Source organism: Megascapheus bottae, chromosome 16 (assembly GCF_031878675.1).
Source record: "Megascapheus bottae isolate mThoBot1 chromosome 16, mThoBot2.hap1, whole genome shotgun sequence".
NCBI lineage: Eukaryota > Metazoa > Chordata > Mammalia > Rodentia > Geomyidae > Megascapheus > Megascapheus bottae.
This window is the reverse complement of record NC_143524.1, coordinates 21,889,115-21,910,276: the sequence shown is the minus strand read 5'-3', so window position 1 is coordinate 21,910,276 and position 21,162 is coordinate 21,889,115. Positions and strand designations below refer to the sequence as shown.

At 43.8% G+C, this 21,162-nt stretch overlaps 1 protein-coding gene across 1 annotated transcript in view; it reads left to right on the top strand.

Annotated features, from left to right (window-relative positions):
• Tcp11l1 (t-complex 11 like 1) overlaps positions 1-21,162 on the top strand; it is a 29,009-nt gene extending 7,847 nt beyond the window's left edge. Inside the window, exons 4-11 of the mRNA XM_090347920.1 lie at positions 2,433-2,565; positions 4,039-4,159; positions 4,989-5,209; positions 7,242-7,378; positions 11,503-11,699; positions 15,077-15,258; positions 17,675-17,847; positions 20,695-21,162. Coding sequence (XP_090204046.1) covers positions 2,433-2,565; positions 4,039-4,159; positions 4,989-5,209; positions 7,242-7,378; positions 11,503-11,699; positions 15,077-15,258; positions 17,675-17,847; positions 20,695-20,894 — 1,364 coding nt within the window. The 3' untranslated portion in view covers positions 20,895-21,162. The remainder of the gene's footprint in view (positions 1-2,432; positions 2,566-4,038; positions 4,160-4,988; positions 5,210-7,241; positions 7,379-11,502; positions 11,700-15,076; positions 15,259-17,674; positions 17,848-20,694) is intronic.

Below are 21,162 nucleotides of genomic sequence, written 5' to 3'. Positions count from 1 at the left end.
CCTGAGACTCTTATCTTCAATTAACCTCTAGTAAACTGGAAGTTGAGGTTGGCTCAATAGTAGGTCGGTAGCCTTGAGCTGAAGAGCTCAGGGACAGCATCCAGGCTGAGTTCAAACCCCATGACCCACAAAAAAAAAAAAAAATCTTACAAACTTTCCTGCCCAAGATGCCTTTGAACTGAGATTCTCAGATCTCAACTCCTGAATAGCTAGGATTACAGGCATAAGCCACCGAGGCCCAGCTTTGTTAGTCAGTTTTCTGTTGCAACAAACTTCACATAAATCAACTTGTTAAGAGAAAGGCTTCTTTTGGCTCATGGTGTAAAAGTTCTAGCTCATGATCCAAAAATCCCTCCTGCTGTCAGGGAGCACTTGGTAGGTATACTTTATGACCACCACAATCCTGAACTGCTTGGACATGCCTGTCATTTCCCACAGTTCTCTTGTGCCCCTTTGCAGCAAATCTTTTCTCTGTACCAACAGCATTTGGTACAGTTCTGTTTCCTGTCACTATCACCTTGCCCTTCTTATCTTATAATTTCATATATGGAGAATCCTAGTGAATATAGTTTTTTTTTTTTTTTTTTTTTTTGCCAGTCCTGGAGCTTGAATTCAGGGCCTGGACACTGTTCTGAGCTTCTTTTGCTCAAGGCTAGCACTCTACCACTTGAGCCACATCTGGCTTTTTCTGTTTATGTGGTACTGAGGAATGGAACCCAGGGCCTTTTGCATGCTAGGCAAGCACTCTACCACTAAGTCACATTCATAGTCCTTGGTTGTAGTTTTAAAACCATTTACTATAAGCCCACCAGCTTTATTCCCTTCAAAATGGATTTTTTTTCTAGTTCTGTCACATTGCCATATGAACTTTAGAATCAATTTGGTGATTTCCATAGAAGTTTTGATTTTTGGACTTTTGATGTGGAGTTAAGATGTGTTTAATCAATAGATTTTGAAGAAAATTGACATATTCATAATATGATATTAAAATGATATACATAAAAATTAAAATGATGTATCTGAGCTGGGCACAGTGGCTCACACTCATAATCCTAGCTACTCAGGAGGTGATATCTAAGGATTGTGGTTTGGATTCTGACTGGGTAGGAAAGTGTATGAGAATCTTACCTACTATAAACTACTCTGGAAAAGCCAGAAGTGGTGCTATGGCTCAAGTGATACAGCACTAGCCTTGAACATAAAAGCTCAGAGACAGCACCCATTTCCTGAGTTCAAGCCCCAGAACAACACACACACACACACACACACACACACACACACACACACACACACACACACACACACACACGATGTTCGGTATTTATCATACTCTACTAACATACATGAAGACAATTTAACTATTTTTTTAGACAGTACTGGAGTTTGAACTCAAGATACTCCATTTGCTAGGAAAGTAGAGTATCAAACCACACAGCCTTTTGTGCCATAGTGATTTTTCATTTTTTAGATAGGGTCTTGTCCAGGTTGACCTTGATCTGTAGTCCTATCTATGGCTCCTAGGTACTAGGCTAACTGGTATGGTCCTGAAACCCAGTCTTTTGATTTGTATTTTTATTAATAACTTCTGGAAATGCCGAAGAATTTTGTAATGAAGAAGTTTGAGCATTTCCCCAACTTCCCTTTTATGAGACCAAATAAAGATTTTAGTAGACAGGATATGGCAATTGTTGAATTTGGTGCCTTTTTGGAGGGAAAAAGGACAGAAGAAAAGAAAAACTAGGAGAAGGAAAGTTATTTTTCACTCACTAGATGTGTCTATAACTGTTAAAAATTTGGCAGACTATTACTGGCTTCTCTGATTCGTTTGAAGCCCACATCTCATCATTATATAAAAATCACTGTATTATCTGCCAAGGCCAGCCCTTTTCAAGCAGTAGCTTCTAAGATCACATGAGGTTCGCTAGAAAGAAAGTAAGAAGGGCTAGAGGCATAACGCAAGTGGTAGAGCACCTGTCAGTCGAGCTCAAGGTCCTACTTATTGGCAGTTAAATGGAGATATTCTCATGGACTTTAAAAAAAAAAAGCCTAAGCTAGCTTCAAACCTAGATCCTTCTATCTCAGCCTCTTGAGTAGCCAGACTTACAGGCATAAGCCATCAAAGCCTAACCTATTATACAATTTTTATGCTTTTACTGGGGCTTGGACTCAGGGACTCACACTCATATTTGGCTTTCTTGTTCAAGACTGGGGCTGTACCACTTGAGCTACAGCTTCATTTCTAGTTTTTTGGTGGAAATTTGGAGGTAAGAGTGTCTTGGACTTTTCTGCCTGGCTGGCTTCAAACCTTGAACCTTAGATCTCAAACTCCTAACTAGCTAGGATTAGGGAGTGCCCCTTGGGTATCCAGCTTGCTTAATTCAGCAGAAATTCTAAGGGGATCAGCTAAGCCAGAGTCCTTGGTTTTGTTGCAGCCAGTCCTCCTCAGTTTGTGACAGTAGAAGAACTTCTAGAGACAGCAAAAGGAGTCACCAACATGGCTCTAGCTCACGAAATTGTAGTCAATGGAGACTTTCGGCTTAAACCAGTGGAATTACCAGAAAACAGGTAAGATGACCATTTGCTTTATCTTATTAACTTGAAAACCATCATTGTGCGGTTCTGGAAATGTTTCCTTCTGGTAGTGCCAATATATTAAAGTACATTTCCCTATTGTACACTCGCATTAAAACAATTCCTCGATTAGGAGTTAAAAAAGTGCAGAAGTCAGAAATAACTTTCATCTCAATTTTTCCCTTTGTGATGGACATAGCCGCCTTATTGGTTGTTCTCCGTACTCGGTCTATCACATCAGTTTTTTTAATACTGCAGTTGTTGGCCAACTTGCATTCTATTCCAGATTTCAAACTGTATGAAGACAAGCAGGGTGGTGGTGGGGGGAGGGTTCATCCAATCCCCAGTGCCTGGGACATAGCAGTTTTTAATTAAATCTAAGACTCTCGGGTATATAATACATCTTTCAAAAATGTATTGTTATTTGAAAGAAGACACAGTTATAATTGTAAAAATGCCATTGATTTTAAGAGAGCTCCCCATTTCAAGGGAAAGATGTTAAAATGTGAAGAAGGTTTGTTTTAGGATCAGGGAGATCTGGGTGTAGATGCCCTCCAACTATTCCTTCATGTCAGGTCTGTCATTGGTATGTATGCCCCTTTCTTGGCCAGTTCCTTGTGGCTGCAGGACAGGTGTCACAGCTAGTAGGCACTCCATTATAAACCAGCTTTCCAGACAAGCTGGGGAGAGGAAGAAACATCTACCTTTGGATTTATGAAGCAGGTGTCCCCAGATAATTTGTTCATTAGATTTGGTTACATTATACCCCAACTCAGAATGAGCCTGGAAATGCTCAATCTGGCAATTGGGCACAGATCAACTCTGATGAACTTTTTAGGACCTGACTTTATTTATTTGTTTTTGCCAGTCCTGGAGCACTGTCCTTGGGCTAGCACTCTACCACTTGAGCCACAGCACCACTTCTGGCTTTTCTGTATATGTGGTGCCGAGGAATCGAACCCTGGTCTTCATGTATACAGCACTCTATCACTAGGCCAAGCTCCTGGCCAGACATTATTCTTTTTTTTTTGGTCAATCCTAGGGTGTGAACTCCAGGAATGTTAAGCAATATTCCATTTATCACCTAGGAAAAGGATATTTTTTTAGGAACTAGAGTCATACCAATTGCTAATATGTGGAATTGTTATCTTATTTAATTAAATCTTAGAAAGTTGCTGGTATCAGGAACTAATAATGAATTACCTAATTTTTCATAGTTCTTTCATCATTTAACACTGTTTTGTGCTACTAATTAGACTAATGTTAGTTATTAAATTGGTTGAAAATTATTCCTCCTAATCACTAACTGAAAGAAAAGTATGGTATCACTTTGAGTCTGTCTGAAAAATCCTTCTTGGTACCTTTTATTTGGAAGATTTGTTACCATCAGCCTATAGACTGTGATTCTGAAAATGATTTCAGACTCCAATATTTCAGTTTTTATTCCCCCCATCCCACTGTCTCTAGCTTGCGGAAGAGAGTAAAAGAGATTGTACATAAAGCTTTTTGGGATTGCTTGAGTGCCCAGCTAAGTGAAGATCCCCCAACATATGATCATGCCATCAAGCTTGTAGGAGAAATCAAAGAGGTGAGACCAAGACAGAAGAGCGCTGCTGTGTGTGTGTGTGTGTGTGTGTGTGTGTGTGTGTGTGTGTGTGTGTTTTGTTGGTTGTGGGGCTTGAACCCTGGGCCTGGGCACTGTCCTTGAGCTGCTTTTGTTCAAGGTGAACACACTACCACTTGAGCCACAGAGCCACCTGTGGCTTTTTTGTGTAGTTTTATTGGAATAAAAATCTCATGGCGTTTTGGGGCCATGAGTTTGGCTTAGTGGTAGAGTGCTTGCATAGCATGCATGAAGACCCGCGTTTGATTCCTTGGTACCACATATATAGAAAAAGCCAGAAGTGGTGCTGTGGCTCAAGTGATAGAGCTCTAGCCTTGCGAAAGTCCAAGGACAGTACTCAGGCCTTGAGTTCAAGCCCTAGGACTGGCAAAAAAAAAAAAAAAAAGAAGAAGAAGAAGAAGAAAAGAAAAAAAGAAACACCTGGAAGTGGCTCTGTGGCTCCAGGGGTATTGTGGTAGCCTTTACCTGAAGAGATCCAGGGATAGGGCAGTAACCTTGAGCTGAATAGCTTAGAGACAGCGCCTAGACCCAGAGTTCAAGCCCCACAGTCAACCCTCTCCCCCCCCCCCAAAAAAAAAAAAAACCAAGAGACTCTTATCTCCAGTTAACCACTAGAAAACAGAAGTGGTGCTGTGGCTCAAGGGATAGGGTGGTAGCCTTGAGCTGAAGAGCTCAGGGACTTCACTCAGGCCCAGAATTCAAGCCCCATGACCACCACCACCAACAACAAAATAAATAGAAAGGAGACCAGACTAAGAAACTTTTAATTGAACTTAGCTGTTTTCTCTTGTAGACACTCTTATCTTTCTTGCTGCCTGGTCACACTCGATTAAGAAACCAGATAACTGAAGTCTTGGATCTGGATCTGATAAAGCAAGAAGCAGAAAATGGAGCCCTAGACATTTCCAAGCTGGCAGAATTCATTATTGGCATGATGGGGACACTGTGTGCACCTGCTCGAGATGAGGAAGTTAGCAAGCTAAAGGACATTAAGGAAATAGTACCCCTTTTTAGGTATGGAAAGGTATCAGTCACTGTGCAGCCAAATGCAAAACCTGTTTACAGATTTCAGCTTCCTGAAGTGGAGAGACTCATGCATTCAAACATCTAAAGCAAACATGACCTAAAATACTGAAAAGTAGGAAGAAGGAAGAAATTTACCCACAATCACTGGTTTCATTTTGATATAGATGCCAGATTTTATATTTTATACATTCTTCTGTCAACATTTCATTTGAAAAAGCCAAACCTATAGGAAAGTTGCAGGAAAAGTACAATCATTCATGTATTCTTCACATAGACCAAGAGTTTTCAGGTCACATTGCTTTATCCTTAGGTGGGTGTATGTGAGTGTGGGTAAGTGGGCCTCTTTCTACTTTCTGAGCATTAGTGGCAGACATGGTAACTCTTTATTCTTAAATATTTTAACAACTGTGTCCTAAGAAATATTTAGCTGGGTGTTGGTATAGCTGCCTGTAGTCCTACATACTCAGGAGGCTAAGATCTAAGGATAATGGTTCAAAGCTAGAGCATGCAAGAAAGTCTATGACACATCTCCAGTTAGCCACCAAAAACTAGAAGTGGTGCTGAGAAGTTCAGGGATAGTGCCCAGTCCAGAGTCAAAGGTCTATGATAAGAAAAATATGTATGTACACACATGCACACACACACACACACTGCTGCCAAAAAATTAAACACATTTAACATTAAAAATATTTGTAGGGGCTGGGAGTTTGGCCTGGTGGTAGAGTGCTTGCCTACCATACACAAAGACCCAGATTCAATTCCTCAGTACCACATACATAGAAAAAGCCAGAAGTGGTGCTGTGGTTCAAGTGGTAGAGCTCTAGTCTTGAGAAAAAGAATCTCAGGGACATTACCCAGGCTGTGAGTTCAAGCCCCAGGACTGGCAAAAAAAAAAAGACATAAAAATATTTCTATTAACAGTCTTTTTTTCATCTTTGGATATGAAAAAAATAAAAAGCTTACGGATATGGTGAGAATCAAGCCAAGGGCATACCACTAAGCTATATCACTAGTGCAAATTTAATTTTAAATGTATGTAATTATGATCAGATTTCATTAACTTTTAAGCTAATATAGGCAAAAAAGTGATGTAATTTTGCCTGGGAAATTAATATTTGGGCAATTGCTTAGTTTTCCTACAAATTAAGAAATGTTTTTCAGCCGGGCGTGGTGGCTCTTGTCTGTAAACCTAGCTACTCAGGAGGCTGAGATCTGAGGATCAAGGTTCAAGGTCAGCCAGGCACAAAAGCATCTGAGACTCTTATCTCTAATTAACCTCTAGAAAACTTTGGAAGTGGGGCTTGGCTCAAGGGTAGGGTAGTAGCTTTGAGCTAAAGAGCTCTGGGACAATGCCCAGGCCCAGGGGTAGGGTGATAGCCTTGAGCTGGAAGCTCAGGGACAGTGCCCAGGCCAAGTTCAAGCTCCAAACCCACAAAAAAAAAAAAAAAAAGAAGTTTTTCTGGGTGCTGGTGGCTCACACCAATAATCCTAGCTAGCTTACTCACCAGGCTAAGATCTAAAGATTGCAGTTCAAAGCCAGCCTAAGCAGGAAAGTCCTTGAGACTCTTATCTTCAGTAAACCACTCAGAGAAAGCTTGAAGTAGCACTGTGGCTCAAGTGGTAGAGCACTAGCCTTGAGAAAAATAATCTCAGGATCATTACCCAGGCTGTGAGTTCAAGCCCCAGTACTAGCACAAAACAAAAGTTTTATGAATCCAGAAGCTGGTGGCTCACACCTATAATCCTAGATTTTTCACTCAAAACTAATGTTCTACCACTTGGGTCATAGCTCCCCTTCTTCCTTTTTGGCAGTTCATTGGGGATGAGTTAAATTGGGTATAGAGAATCTCACACACTTTCCTGTTTAGACTGGCTTTTAATCTCAGTCCTCAGAGCTCAGCCTTCTGAGTAGTTAGGATTTTAGATGACAGCCACTGGTGCCTGGCTAATTTTTTTTCTTAATCTGTTTTTCTCATGGTTGTTTCTAACGTGCCTGGCTATAAATCCTTGTTTCTTTCAGGGCTATTTTTTCTGTGTTGGACCTAATGAAAATAGACATGGCCAACTTCGCTATCACAAGCATTCGACCCCACCTCATGCAGCAGTCAGTTGAATATGAAAGGAAGAAGTTTCAAGAGCTTTTGGAGAAGCAGCCAAGTATGTGCCATGCTTTGTGCTTCCTTTTCATTGTTGCTTAAAAAATTTTTTTTTCACTTTAGTTCCTGTGGCTTGTTGAATAACAATGCTTTCAGCAAAGTTCTGGTGGCTCACACCTGTAATCTTAGCTATTCAGGAGGCTGAGATCTGAGGATGGTGTTTCAAAGCCAGCCTGGGCATAAAAAGTCCGTGAGGGCCAGGAGTTTGGCCTAGCTTGCCTAGCATGCATGAAGACCTGGGTTCAATTCCTTGGTACCACATAGATAGAAAAAGCCAGAAGTGGTGCTATGGCTCAAGTGGTAGAGCTGTAGCCTTGAGCTGAAGAGCTCAGGGACAGCACCCAGGCGCAGAGTTCAAGCCCCATGTCTCATCAAAAAAAACAACCAAAAGAAAATGTGGTTTTCAAAATAAAACTAAAATTATGTATAAGAATAATCTAATTTTGGGCCGGGAGTTTGGCCTAGTGGTAGAGTGCTTGCCTAGCATGCATGAAGACCTGGGTTCGATTTCTCCGTACCATATACGTAGCAAAAAGCCAGAAGTGGTGCTGTATCTCAAGTGGTAGAGCCCTAACCTTGAGAAAAATCCAAGGACAATGCTCAGGCCCTGAGCCCAAGCCCAGGACTGGCCAAAAAAAAAAAAAAGAATAAGAATAATCTAATTTGGCCAGGCTGGGTGGCCTGTAATCCTAGCTACTCAAGTGGCTGAGATCTGAGGATCATAGTTCAAAGCCAGCCCAGGCACTAAGGTCTGTGAGACTCATATCTCCAATTAAACACCAGAAAACTGAAAGTGGCACTGTGGCTCCTGGGGTAGGGCAGTAGCCTTTAGCTGAAGAGCTCAGGGGCAGTGAAACAGAAGCTGTTAGGACCACATCTAAAATTGTTCAGTTAAAAAGAAGATTTATTTGGCAAGCTAAAGCAATATGGGTAAGGCATGAGAATAGAAATGAAAAATGAAAAGGAGTGAAGATGTTCTATTTTTTTCTGTCTTTTTTGTTTTTAACTGAAAATTTGTATTTAAGGTAAGTTGTATTTTTTTTTATTTTTTTTTTGCCAGTCCTGGGCCTGAGCTCAGGGCCTGAGCACTGTCCTTGGACTTTCTCAAGGCTAGAGCTCTACCACTTGAGCCTCAGCACCACTTCTGGCTTTTTTCTATGTACGTGGTACCGAGGAATCGAACCCGGGTCTTCATGCATGCTAGGCAAGCACTTTAACCACTAGGCCAAACTCCCAGCCCAAGGTAAGTTGTATTTTTATAACATCTTTCATCACTTTTTTTTCTTTTTGGCTAATCTTGAGGTTTGAAATCAGGGCCTGAGTACTATCCTGGAGCTAAAAGCTCAAGGTTAGTACACTACCATTGAGCTCAAGGCTACCACCCTATCCCTGGGCCTGGGCTTTGTCCCTTAGCTCTTCAGCTCCAGGTTACCATCCTACCCTTGAGCAAGCTCCACTTCCAGTGGTTAATTGGAGATAAGAGTCTCAGGTGCTTTTGTGCCTGGGCTAGCTTTGAACCTCATCCTCAGATCTCTGCCTCCTGAGTAGCTAGGATTACAGGTGTGAGCCTGGGCTGGCTTTGAACCTTGATCCTCAGATCTCGGCCCCATAAGTAGCTAGGATTAAAAATGTGAGCCACCACCTGGCTTTCTTATTTATTTTCTTCCTTCCTTCCTTCCTTCCTTCCTTCCTTCCTTCCTTCCTTCCTTCCTTTCTTTCTCTCTTCCTTTCTTTCTCACTTGCTTGCTTGCTTGCTTTCTTTCTTTCTTTCTCTCTTCCTCTCTCCCTTTCTTTCTCGCTCGCTCTTTCTTTCTTTCTTTCTTTCTTTCTTTCTTTCTTTCTTTCTTTCTTTCTGTATTTATTTATTTATTTATTTTATTTTATTTTTTTTTTTTTTTGCCAATTCCAGGGCTTAAACTCAGGGCCTGAGTGCTGTCCTTGGGCTTTCTCAAAGCTAGAGCTCTACTTACGTCACCATTTCTAGCTTTTTCTATGTATGTGGTACATAGGAATTGAACCCTGGTCTTCATCCATGCTAGGCAAGCACTTTACTACTAGGCCAAACTCCCAGTGCTCCAGATATTTTTTGTAGTTAATTGCAGTTAAGAGTTTCCCAGGCTCTCAGGCCCAGAGTTCAAGCCTTACTACTGACCAAAAAAAAAAAAAAAGAGTTTCACAGGTTTGAACTGTGATCCTCATATCTCGGCCTTTGAGTAGCTAGGATTATAGGCCACTGGTGAGCTGCTGGTGCCTGGTGATGACATACTTCTGGTGAGTTCATCAACTCTTCTCCTACCTGTTGGTTATGGCAGGGCATTGCATTCTGTTTCTGCTCTATATGCATGTCTTTCCCCATGCCCAGCTATAGTTCCCTTTATTTTATTTATTCATTATGTTTTTCTCAAGCTAGCCTAAGAAGTGCTGCTGCTATTTATATCTCTGGCAGTGTTGGAACAGCAAGTGAGCATCACCATGCTGTGCTTTTTCCTGCCTGAGCTGGGGTCTTATGTACTTTTTGCCTATGCTATCTCAGAACCACCATTCTCCCACACTCCATCTCTGTATTTCAGTCATTAGCAAAGAAGTCTCATTTTTATGAACCTCTCAAAAGACTGCAGGAAAACAAATGAGTATAGAATGTGAAATATATTTAGTTATTTATTGCCAGACTGGGGCTTGAACTCAGGGCCTTGAGCTCTTCTTGAGCATTCTCAAGGATAGGGCTCTACCACGTGAGCAACAGCTCCAGCTTTTTTTTTTTTTTTTAAACATATTTGGTACTGAGGAATTGAACCCAGGTCTTTAGGCATGCTAGGCAAGCACTCTACCACTAGGCCAAACTCCTGACTAGAATGTGAAACTATATTGAATAGTTTTGAGGGAGGTTTTAGTTTCGTTTTGGTATCTGTGTTAGCGGTTAATGTTCTGGGTAAACCTCAGTCCTCAGATACAGTTTATGCTGAATTCCATTCCAGGTCCAGCTGTGCTGATGACAAGATGAGAATGGCAGTCTCTAGAAAGAGTGTGTGGCCTGACCAGATTAGTTCATCCAGTGTCCTGGCACATTGGCTCCTCTAGTACCAGACAGAGAAGTCTGCTTGGGTACAGGGGAGTTAGGAAGAGCACAACAGAAGTGTTGTAAGAAGAAGCCTTGACCCTCCAAGAGGCACAGTTAGAGAAGCTGAAGAGCCTTAGTGTTAGAAGCAGGTTCAGGGAGACTAAGATGTAGTGAAAGACGGCGAAGTGGAGACTTCACTGTGGTCCTTGGCTGTCAGAGCCTGGTACTTCCCTACAATGTAGTTCAATGTTTCCAAAGTTGGTGATTGCAGAGAATGCTGTGTGCAGAAGGCAGATAGGCCAGATGGCCTGGCCGTCCAAACGAACTGAGCACTCCGAAATCCCAAGCCAGCAGAGAATGGAGGTACATCCTCTTGTAGCAGTGAAGAGTGGACTGCAGACGGAGCCTCTGCTGCTGCCCACTAGGCTTCAAGGAGGGCTCCTGGGCAGGCTGCAATACCCCCACGCTGTTACAGGCAAACTTTTTGCTCCACAAAGTCAAAACTCTTGGGCTCTTTCTGAATATCCTTAGGGTATCTGCTGCACAGCTCAGCTGAGACAAGCAGGAGCATGCCAACCAGTGGCTCCCCAGCAGTGCACACAGCACCATGGGCTCCACATCGAACACTGTGAGCTGATAAGGGTGAGACCTGGACGAGAAGGCTCATAAGAAGGCAGAGGACATACTACCCAGGGCTAACTCCAGCCCAGTTATATCCTGTGTGTCTCTAGGCAAGAACTCCTGCTCTCTCGCAGGTCTGGGGTCTTCACAGCTTCCAGCCACATTGCAGGCCATGCTCAGGATGGCAGAGCAGGAAGGAAGGCTTATGAAGCACCTGTGGGCACCGAGTCTTGCCAGGTATTGTATCAGAACAGCCTGGCAGGTGAGCGGTACACAGTTGTCTACATCAGAAATCTGGTATTGTGCCTGACTGAGATCACTTAACCAGTGATGGACGGTGCTGTGATCTAGACCAAGTTCTATTGGTTGTGACATATGTTCACTACTGTAATTCCCAGAAGCATTCCTGCTCAGTGTCAGGGTAATTATTGCAGCTTTGTTTTCAGATTCCCTGGACTTTGTTACCCAGTGGCTAGAAGAAGCCTCGTGTGACCTCATGACTCAAAAGTACAAACACGCCCTGCCGGCTGCTGGAGGGGCCACTGGCTCTGGGGATGCTCCCGTGCTGACCCCTGCGGCAGTCCAGAATTACGCGTACCTGAAGCTTCTGAAATGGGACCACCTCCGGCGACCTTTCCCTGAGGTTGGTGCTGCCCAGCTCTCACACTTTTTTTTTCTGCCACTGAACTTTGTATTTTTAAGGATAGCACGGTGCCTTTTAGTGTAGTTTCACAATTATGCAATCATTATGACTATTTAGAACATTTCATCATTCCAAAAAGAAACTGTACTCATTGATAGTCACTACTCTTTCCTCCTACTCCCCCACCCCCACCCCCAACCTTGCTCTCTGGCCATTTCCCTCTTCTGGAAATTTCATATAAATGGAATCATAGAGTTTGGACCTTTTGTGTCTAACCATTTTTTTTTTTTTTTGCCAGTCCTGGGCTTGAGCTCAGGGCCTGAGCACTGTCCTTGGACTTTCTCAAGGCTAGAGCTCTACCACTTGAGCCTCAGCACCACTTCCGGCTTTTTTCTATGTATGTGGTACCGAGGAATCGAACCCGGGTCTTCGTGCATTCTAGGCAAGCACTTTAACCACTAGGCAAAACTCCTGGCCCCAATGTGTCTAACCTTTTTTGTGAAGCATAATATTCACCTGTGTTGTAACATGTATCTGCATGTATTTTCCCTTTTTCTTTCTTTCTTTTTTTTTTCCCCAGTGGGTCATTGAGCTTGAACTCCACCTGGGTGCTATCCCTGAGCTCTTCAGCTCAAGGCTACCACCCTACCCCTGGGCCTGGGCATTGTTCTTGACCTCTTCAGCTCTAGGCTACCACCCTACCCTTGAGTCAAGCCCCAGTTCCCGTTTTCTAGAGGTTAATTAGAGATAAGGGTCTCAGGTTCTTTTGTGCCCAGGTTGGCTTTGAACCTTGATCCTCAGATTTTAGCCTCCTGAGTAGCTAGGATTACAGGCGTGAGCCACAGCACCCCAGCTTCTTGTCTTTTCTTTGTGTTTGTATGTTTTAAGACAGAACTTTGCTTTGTAGCCCAAGGCAGTCCTAAATTTCTGCCCTTCCTGCCTCAGCCTCTCAAGTGATAGAATTATAGGATTGTATGTACCAGGCTTACAGGCATGCACACCACATCTGGCTTTCGTGTCAGTTTTTTAAAAATTTTTATTGTTGGGGTGATATACAGAGGGGTTACAGTACATTCATCAGGCAGTGGGTACATTACTTCTTGAATATTGTTACCCTTCCCAAGTTTTTCTCCCAATTTCCCTCCCTCTACCCCTTCCCTCTTGCCATTTTTATTGTGGTAAAATATACATGCCATAAAATTGCATCTACCATTGTTACTGTACAGTTGAGCTGCACTGAGTACATTCACATTATTGTGGAACAATCACTACTGTCCATCTCCAGAATGTTTTTATTGTCCCAGACTAGAAAACTCCCCCTCCAGCTATAAAACTCCCCCTCTAGCTGTGTACAAATTTGTACACAAATTTGAACATTCTAGGTTCTGAATAATGTATCCCACTGTGTGGGTGCCCCATATATATATATATATATATTTTTTTTTTTTTTTTTTTGCCAGGCCTAGGGTGTGAACTCAGGGCCTGAGTGCTATCCTTGGGCTTTCTCAAGGTTAAAGCTCTATACCACTTGAGTTACAACCCCATTTCAAGCTTTTTCTATGTATGTGGTACTGAAAATTAAACCCAGGTCTTCGTGCATACTAGGCAAGCACTCTACTTCAAGTGCCTCCAGCTTTAGCCACCTGTCACTTATCCAGCTTTTATCTTTATCTTCACTGAAACCACAACAATAAGCTAGGCTTGTTAGTTCTTACCTGTGATTCCAACACTCAAAAGTTTGGGACTGGAGAGTCTGAGTTCCCAGGCCAACTTGGGTTATATAATGAAAGGCTGTTTTTAACAAAACAGCAAAAATCTCACAACTACTGTATAGCTTTAGGAACTTCTTCCCCTTCCTGATTGTGCAGTGTTTTTGTCTTTTTTGTTTTTCACTAGAAGTGCTTCAGTAATCAAGAGGCTGATTAAACAAAGGAGTCCCCATTTTATCTGGAAATAAGTGTCCTCCCTCTCATTTTTTTTCTAGGGCACTAGTATTTATCTCTACGCTCACATCCTGCTACTTCTCTAAATATCTTTCTCCTAATTTTCTTATATTTATTTTATTTTATTTTTTTGGTGCCAGTCCTGGGCTTGAGCTCAGGGCCTGAGCCCTGTCCTTGGACTTTCTTAAGGCTAGTGCTCTACCACTTGAGCCTCACCACCACTTACGGCTTTTTTCTACGTATGTGATACGAGGAATCGAACCCGGGTCTTCGTGCATGCTAGGCAAGCACTCTACCACTAAGCCAAACTCCCGGCCCCTTATATTTCTATTTTTAAGAAAACCCTGTACGTTTCAGGTTCTGTGTCTTGTCTGGGAGTTCCCTGTTTGTGTGGGAAGAGGACTCCAGGAGAGCAGGGCTGAAGGGAATAGTGGCCTGTGAGCTGGAGGGGAGTTCTTGGCTTGACATTTCTCTCAAGGGTTGCAGGGAGGTGGTGCTTTCCTCAGGGGCGAGGAATCTGTTTTTTGAATCCATCTCCCAAATCTCTGTATCCTCCCACCTTACTCCCTGGCTTTCACAGCCCTGTGCTGCAGCAGTGGATGCTGTTGGTAATTGCTGCCAGTAGCGTTTAGCCACAGGGTCCTCACCCCTCGGGAATAGTTTTACATCCTGGAAACGTTGAGCCCTGACTGCCAGTTGTTAATGTCTTCATTTGGCACATCTCCTTTCTTAAAGGTGGATTCTCCTGTGAGAACTCAGATCTGAGGTCAGATCCATCCAGCCCCATGCTTTCCCACCCCGGCACAGCAGGACTACGCCTGTCTGTGACACGGGATGGTGGTCATGCTTTCCAGGCTGTGCAGGGATGCTCCTGCCTGGCCCTGCCCACTGCTCTTCCTTACTCTTCTCATTATACACTTGCCAGTTCTTGTGTTGGGTTCCCTGAGGGATGTCAGTGTAAGTGTAGGCCTCCTCTCAAGTTGCTCTTCCCTCCATTGGCCCTGCGAGGTGACTTACCTGGTTTGTGGGGGACAGAGTGTGTCCCAGTCCTAGATAAGCTTGGAGTCTTCAGCTCTGCTCACAATGCCCTTTCCTCTCTGATTGTAACTGGTGGATTGAGGTTATCTCCACAGCCACCTTACATGTGTGATTTTTTACAGTTCATTTAGCCCTGCCAGGTAGGAAGCCCATCTTACATAGGTCTCCGTGTTAGAGAGACTTGCTTGACACTGGCTGAGAAGTCCAAATTTACACCCAGCTGTGCTTCAGCTTCTTGGTGAGTGTACTGTGCTGCCTCTTTTTCTGCAAGAAGGGACACAGAAGCTGCCCATGGCTCTGAAGAGAATACTGCTGGTACAGTGAGGCTGTGGCTGTGCTGCCCTCTGCTGGCCCGCCTAAACCACTCAACAATGACTTCTCTCATGTTCTTTATAGACGGTTTTGGTGGACCAATGTCGCTTCCAAGAGCTCCAGCTCCAGCTGGAGCAACTCACCATCCTGGGAGCTGTGTTGCTGGTCACGTTCAGCACAGTAGCCCCTGTGATTTCCAGCCAGGCTGACTTTGCTGAGAAACTCAAGATGATTGTGAAGATTCTGCTAGCTGAGATGCACCTGCCGTGAGTGGCTGGGCGGGTGCAGTGTGGGCCTTTAGTAACAAGTGGGAGTGGTGGGGAGTGGTGAAGAGTCTGGAGCAGCTCTCCCAGGCTGAGGCCGCTGTCTGGGCGCCCTGTAGCCCTTGTTCTGTAACTTAGTTTGAGTTCACAGTTGCACTTCAGTGAATTCTGGTTAGCAAGATTCTAGAATAGTGCTTTTCACATGTTTGTGATCAGATCCTAGAGTAAGAAATTCATGTTCCATGATGACCTATACACACCTATATACATAATATAACTGAAACTTAATTGAATTCTGTTTAACACCTCCTGATATTTTCCATTAAAAAAAGTATTGGTTGTGTCGGGCCCTGGTGGCTTACACCTATAACCCTAGCTACTCAGGAGGCTGAGATCGGGGTTCAAAGCCAACTGGGGCACAAAAGTCTGTGAGACTCATCTCCCGATTTACTACCTAAAACAAGAAATAGCATGGTGGCTCAAAATGGTAGAGCTCTAGCCTTGAGCTTCAGGGCCTATGACTGACCCGAAAAATAAATAAATACCGGTTGCTACCCACTGAATGGCTTTCACAAGTAACTAGCTGTAAAACACAGCCTTAGAGAAACCAAGGTACGAGTGGCCCCGGGCCAGTGATGAGCTCTTGAGCGAGCTCTTGAAGAAAAAAGTCCAGGCAGGCGCCCATTCCTTTCATGCTCCTCATAGCTTTCTGTGCCGCCTGCTGCAGCACAAGTCATATCTGTGAAGTCTTTAGCAACTGCTTGTGCAGTGTGGTCCCGTGATCTGGCTTCTGTGATTCACAGCACATGAATGGTTTGAGTGAGGCCTAGTGCAGGCACAGGCAGTCACTTCCCACTCCAGCCCCCACATTCTAACCTTTACCCAGGAGGAGATTGTACTGCTGAGCTCTCACAACACGGGGCTGGCGTGCAGTGCACTGGTGTGACTGGGCCGTGAGTCATCCCGAGGAGGCTGTTTGCTCAATGGCAGCCTGAGGCCCTTGCTCTGGTGCAGCCATGGGCTCTAACCAGAATCCTGTGCCAGCAGAACTGCTCGATCAAAGCTGCTGGTGGGGGTGGGATTGTGGCTAGTGGTAGAGTGCTTGCCTGGCATGCATTCCTCAGTACCACATACATAGAAAAAGCCGGAAGTGGTAGTGTGGTAGAGCTCTAGCCTTGAAGAAGCCCAAGAACAGTGCTCAGTCCCTGAGTTCAAGACCCAGGACTGGCAAAAAAAAAAAAAAGTTACCGATGGGGTCAGTGGGTACTTTCTAAGAATCCAGCCCAGCCCTGTAACTGCCCAGGCTGGCAGTGTTCAGCCTACAGTTGGCACTAGTGAGTTCCTGGACCTGTTCCCTCACTTTCCAGAAGGTCTACTGTGCCCACAGTAAATAGTAATCATTATTACAGTAGCCAAAAATTAAATGACTTTCCTACCCAGAGCCCAGGAAGTCGGTCAAGGACTTGAGGTGTCATTTTTATTTTTACTTGTTTTTTCTTTTAAAAATTGCAATACAAAGGGCTTCAGAATGTTGCTCAGTTTGTAAAGGCCTGCCTGTGCACCAAAGCCTGGGCTTGACCCCCTGCCTGAGCATAGCAACAACAACAAATGGATGCATTCACGTGTTTCAAAATTAAAAAGGTATAAAAAAGAATCCAGTGAAAACGTTCCCTCCCACTCTCATCCATAACTGTCAAATTCCGTGTTCTTTTTTTTTCTTTTTTTTTTTTAACCAATCCTGAAGCTAAAGACTTGCACTCTGCCACTTGAGCCACAGAACCACTTCTGTTTTTTTTCTGTGTATCAAGAAACCAAACCTAGGGTTTCATGTGTGCTAGGCGAGCACTCTACCACTAGGCTACACTCCTGACCCTCCCCACCCCCACCCCCCTTTTTCTTTTGTTGGTCATGAGGCTTAAACTCTGGACCTGGGTATTATTCCTGAGCTTTTCAGCTCAAGGCTACCACCCTACCCCTTAAGCCACAGTGCTGCTTCTGGTTTTCTGGTAATTAATTGGAAATAAGAGTCTTACCTACTTTAGTGTCTGGGCTGGCTTTGAACCGTGATCCTCAGATCTCAGCCTCCTGAGTAACTAGGATTACAGTCGTGAGCCACAATGACCAGATTCAAATTCCTAGTTATACCAGATGTTTTCCTTTATTGCGCATGCACCAGCAAGGAGTTAAGCATTGTGTCATTAGTGCTGGCGTGGTGTGAGCTGGCCCTTATTGTGGAGGGAGGGATGGGAAGTCTCCCAGTCAGGTGGGGCAGGTGAGTGGTCGGAGAGCAGGGAGGGGGGGGGGCCCTGAAGCCATCCATCCATGGCTTGCTGCTATCACTGTCCTCAGAGGGCTGGTGGGGCTGGTTGAAGCTGCACATAGCACCCTCTGCCCTGACTGCTTTCCCGCTCTGCTCTAGCTCATTCCATCTAGAGGACGTCCTCACCTCCACCGGGGAGAAAGTGTGCCTGGAGGTGAGCAGCCGCCTCTCCCTGTGCGGGTTTTCCCCGTTCTCCGCGGACCAGGAGACTGTGCTCAAGGGCCAGATTCAAGCCGTGGCCAGTCCTGAGGACCCCGTTCGCAGGATCATGGGTATGTGTGTGTATGTATGCTGGTACTGGGGTCTGGGTGCTGTGTCCTTTAGCTCTTTCACTGTAGGCTGACATCCTGCCACCTGCCACTAGGGCAATTGAAGATGAGAGGGTGTTTTTTTATTTTTTTATTTTTTGCCAGTCCTGAGCTTGAGCTCGGGGCCTGAGCACTGTCCTTGGACTTTCTCAAGGCTAGAGCTCTACCACTTGAGCCTCAGCACCACTTCCAGCTTTTTCTATGTATGTGTTACTGAGGAATCTGGTTTTCTGGGGGTTAATTGGAAATAAACATAGATTTTTTTAGACTTTCATGCCTGGACTGGCTTTTTTTTTTTTTTTTGCCAATCCTGGGGCTTGAACTCAGAGCATGAGCACTGTCCTTGAACTTTCTCAAGGCTGGAGCTCTACCACTTGAGTTACAGCACCACTTCCAGCTTTTTCTGTATATGTGGTGCCAAGGAATTGAACCTGGGTCTTCATGTATAGTAGGCAAGCACTCTACCCCTAGGCCACGCTCTCAGCCCCTTACATGGTATTCTACTGTAGGCACCAAAGAAGGGAGCTCAGGTTTCTTTCATGTGGGTTTAGCAGGAAAAGGACATTGCAAGTTTAGTGGCTCCTCTTCCCTCCTCTGCCATCTCTTCTTCCTTGTTTCTGTCTGTCTCTTTCTTTCCTTCCAGGGCTGGGGATTGAACCCAAGCCCTGGTGCATGCCAAGCACCAGGGACTTTGTTTGGACTTTGTGGCTCCTGCTTTATTCTTCCTCTTGGCATGTTGTCTTCAGCAGTGGCTCAGAGTAGAACATGGCAGGCGCCGGGTGTCTTTGGTCATCCTCACACATTCTTTTTTTTTTTAATTAAAAGATTTTATTAACATTGATTTTTTTAACGTCACATTTCAGATGTCAAGTTTAACAAATAAGTATTCAAGAATGGGATCTCTATATGCAATCACTAGCACATAAATTTAAGAACAAAATAAAAATTAAGCTGAGAGTTTATATGTCATAGATACATATCAATCTATATAGTATAACATTATCTCCATAGGTCCCATCATAGATTTTTATGTTTATGTAATTATATCTCTAAGATTGTGTCAATGACCTTGAATACCTGAATATTGAGTCATTGCTCTTGTACTGTCTGGATCTAATATCCACATATCAAGGAGACTATGTGCCTTTTGTTCCTTTGGTCTTGACTTATCTCACTTAACATGATTCACTCTAATTTCATCCACTTTCCAGCAAATGCCATTATTTTATTTTGTTTGTTGACTATGTAGAATTCCATTGCATATATATATATATATCACATTTTTTTGTATTTATTCATCTGTAGTAGGGCACCTGGGTTGTTTCCATCACTTGGCTATCGTGAATAGTGCAGAGATAAACATGGCTGAGCAGGTGTCCTTATCATATCCTGGGTTATGATGCTCAGGGTAGATGCCCAGAAGTGGTATGGCTGGATGGTCTATTTTTAGTTTTTGGAGGAACCTCCAAACTGCATTCCCAAGTGGCTGTACTACTTTACATTCCCACCAGCAGTGCAGTTCCTCTTTCTCCACATCCCTGCCAGCATTTGTTGTTATCCTCATCCTTTCTTTTTTAAAAAAAATTTATTGTAATTAATAGAAGGGTTACATTATATTTTCCAGATAGAAGGTGCATTACTTCACAAACATTGCAACCCTTTCTCATGTTTTTGTCCCCATTCCCCTCCTCCCCCCATCTTGTTTTCCCCCCTTACCTATCCTATTTCAAATAAACATATATACAGTATATCAGATAACAAGGTAAGATATTGTAACAATGTGAGATAACCAAGGGACAACAAAAGAGATGAGAAATAACCTAGTACATTAAGAACAACAATCACACATCATATGGCTCTTGTTTCTATATCCTGGAGGTCCTTTCATTTAGCCTCATCCTATGTGGCCTTATGTATCTAGGTTTTGCCCTATTATAAAGCTCTACTAGGAGAGTCCAAGGTTTATACTAATTATGATAAATAAGGGAAACCATTGAGCCTATGTTCTTTAGGTCTGGCTTAATACAATTTCACTTAGTATGATTTTTTTTTTTTTTTGCCAGTCCTGGGCTTGAGCTCAGGGCCTGAGCACTGTCCTTGACTTTCTCAAGGCTAGAGCTCTTCCGCTTGAGCCTCAGCACCACTTCTGGCTTTTTTCTATGTATGTGGTACCAAGGAATCAAACCTGGGTCTTCATGCATGCTAGGCAAGCACTTTAACCACTAGGCCAAACTCCTGGCCCTTAATATGATTTTTTTCTAAGTCTTTCCGTTTCCTTACAAATGGAGCGATGTCGTTCTTTCTGACAGCAGCATGGAATTCCATTGTGTATAAATACCACATCTTGTTGATCCACTCATCAAGTGAGGGGCATCTGGGTTGGTTCCATATCTTTGTTATGGTAAATAGTGCTGCAGTGAACATCATTGTGCTAGTGGCTTTAATTTGTCCTTGTTTCTGGACAATTGGGTAAATGCCAAGTAGTGGAATTGCTGGGTCATAGAGGAGCTCATGCTTTCTTGATTGTAAATTGGCTTGCACTTCTCCGGGGAGCAGCCTTGTGCTCCAGGCCCTGTGAGGGTTAGGAAGAGGACGGATGGTGACCAAGATAGGCCCACTTTCTACTCTCATGAAACTGTCTGGAGCAGGAGACCAATATGGCAGCTGGGATGTACCAGGTGCTGAGTGTTTGAACCGGGAATGACAGGAAGGAATTCCCGGAGGTGGTTGTTAAACCAAGGACTGAAGCCTAATGACAAGTTTATAAGGTTACCCTGAATGAGCAGCACTAATGACCCTTCTGCCTTGCAGAGTCCCGAATCATCACCTTCCTGGAAACCTACCTTGCCTCTGGTCAGCAGAAGCCCTTGCCCACCGTGCCTGGGGGGTTGAGTCCCATTCAGAAGGAGCTGGAGGAAGTTGCTGTGAGGTTCGTCCGTCTGGTCAACTATAACAAGATGGTCTTCTGTCCCTACTATGACGCAATCCTCAGTAAGCTCCTCCAACCCTAACTGTGCTCCCTGCAGCAGCAGCAGCATTAGTCACGCTCCTCAGAATACCTGTTCTCAACTGTACCATTGCTTTGGAAAATGGCTGTGTAGTACTTTGCTATTTAATGACACCGATTGCAATGGGAGAAGTCTGTCCATCCCTGCTGAAAAGACTTGTTGAAGAATGCACTGAATCCTATTTTGAGAGATTGTATTTATGAGTGCAAGTTTACAAATCAAAGCTTTTTGTTATCTTGAGTTTTACAGATAACACTCAGCTTTTAGCAGC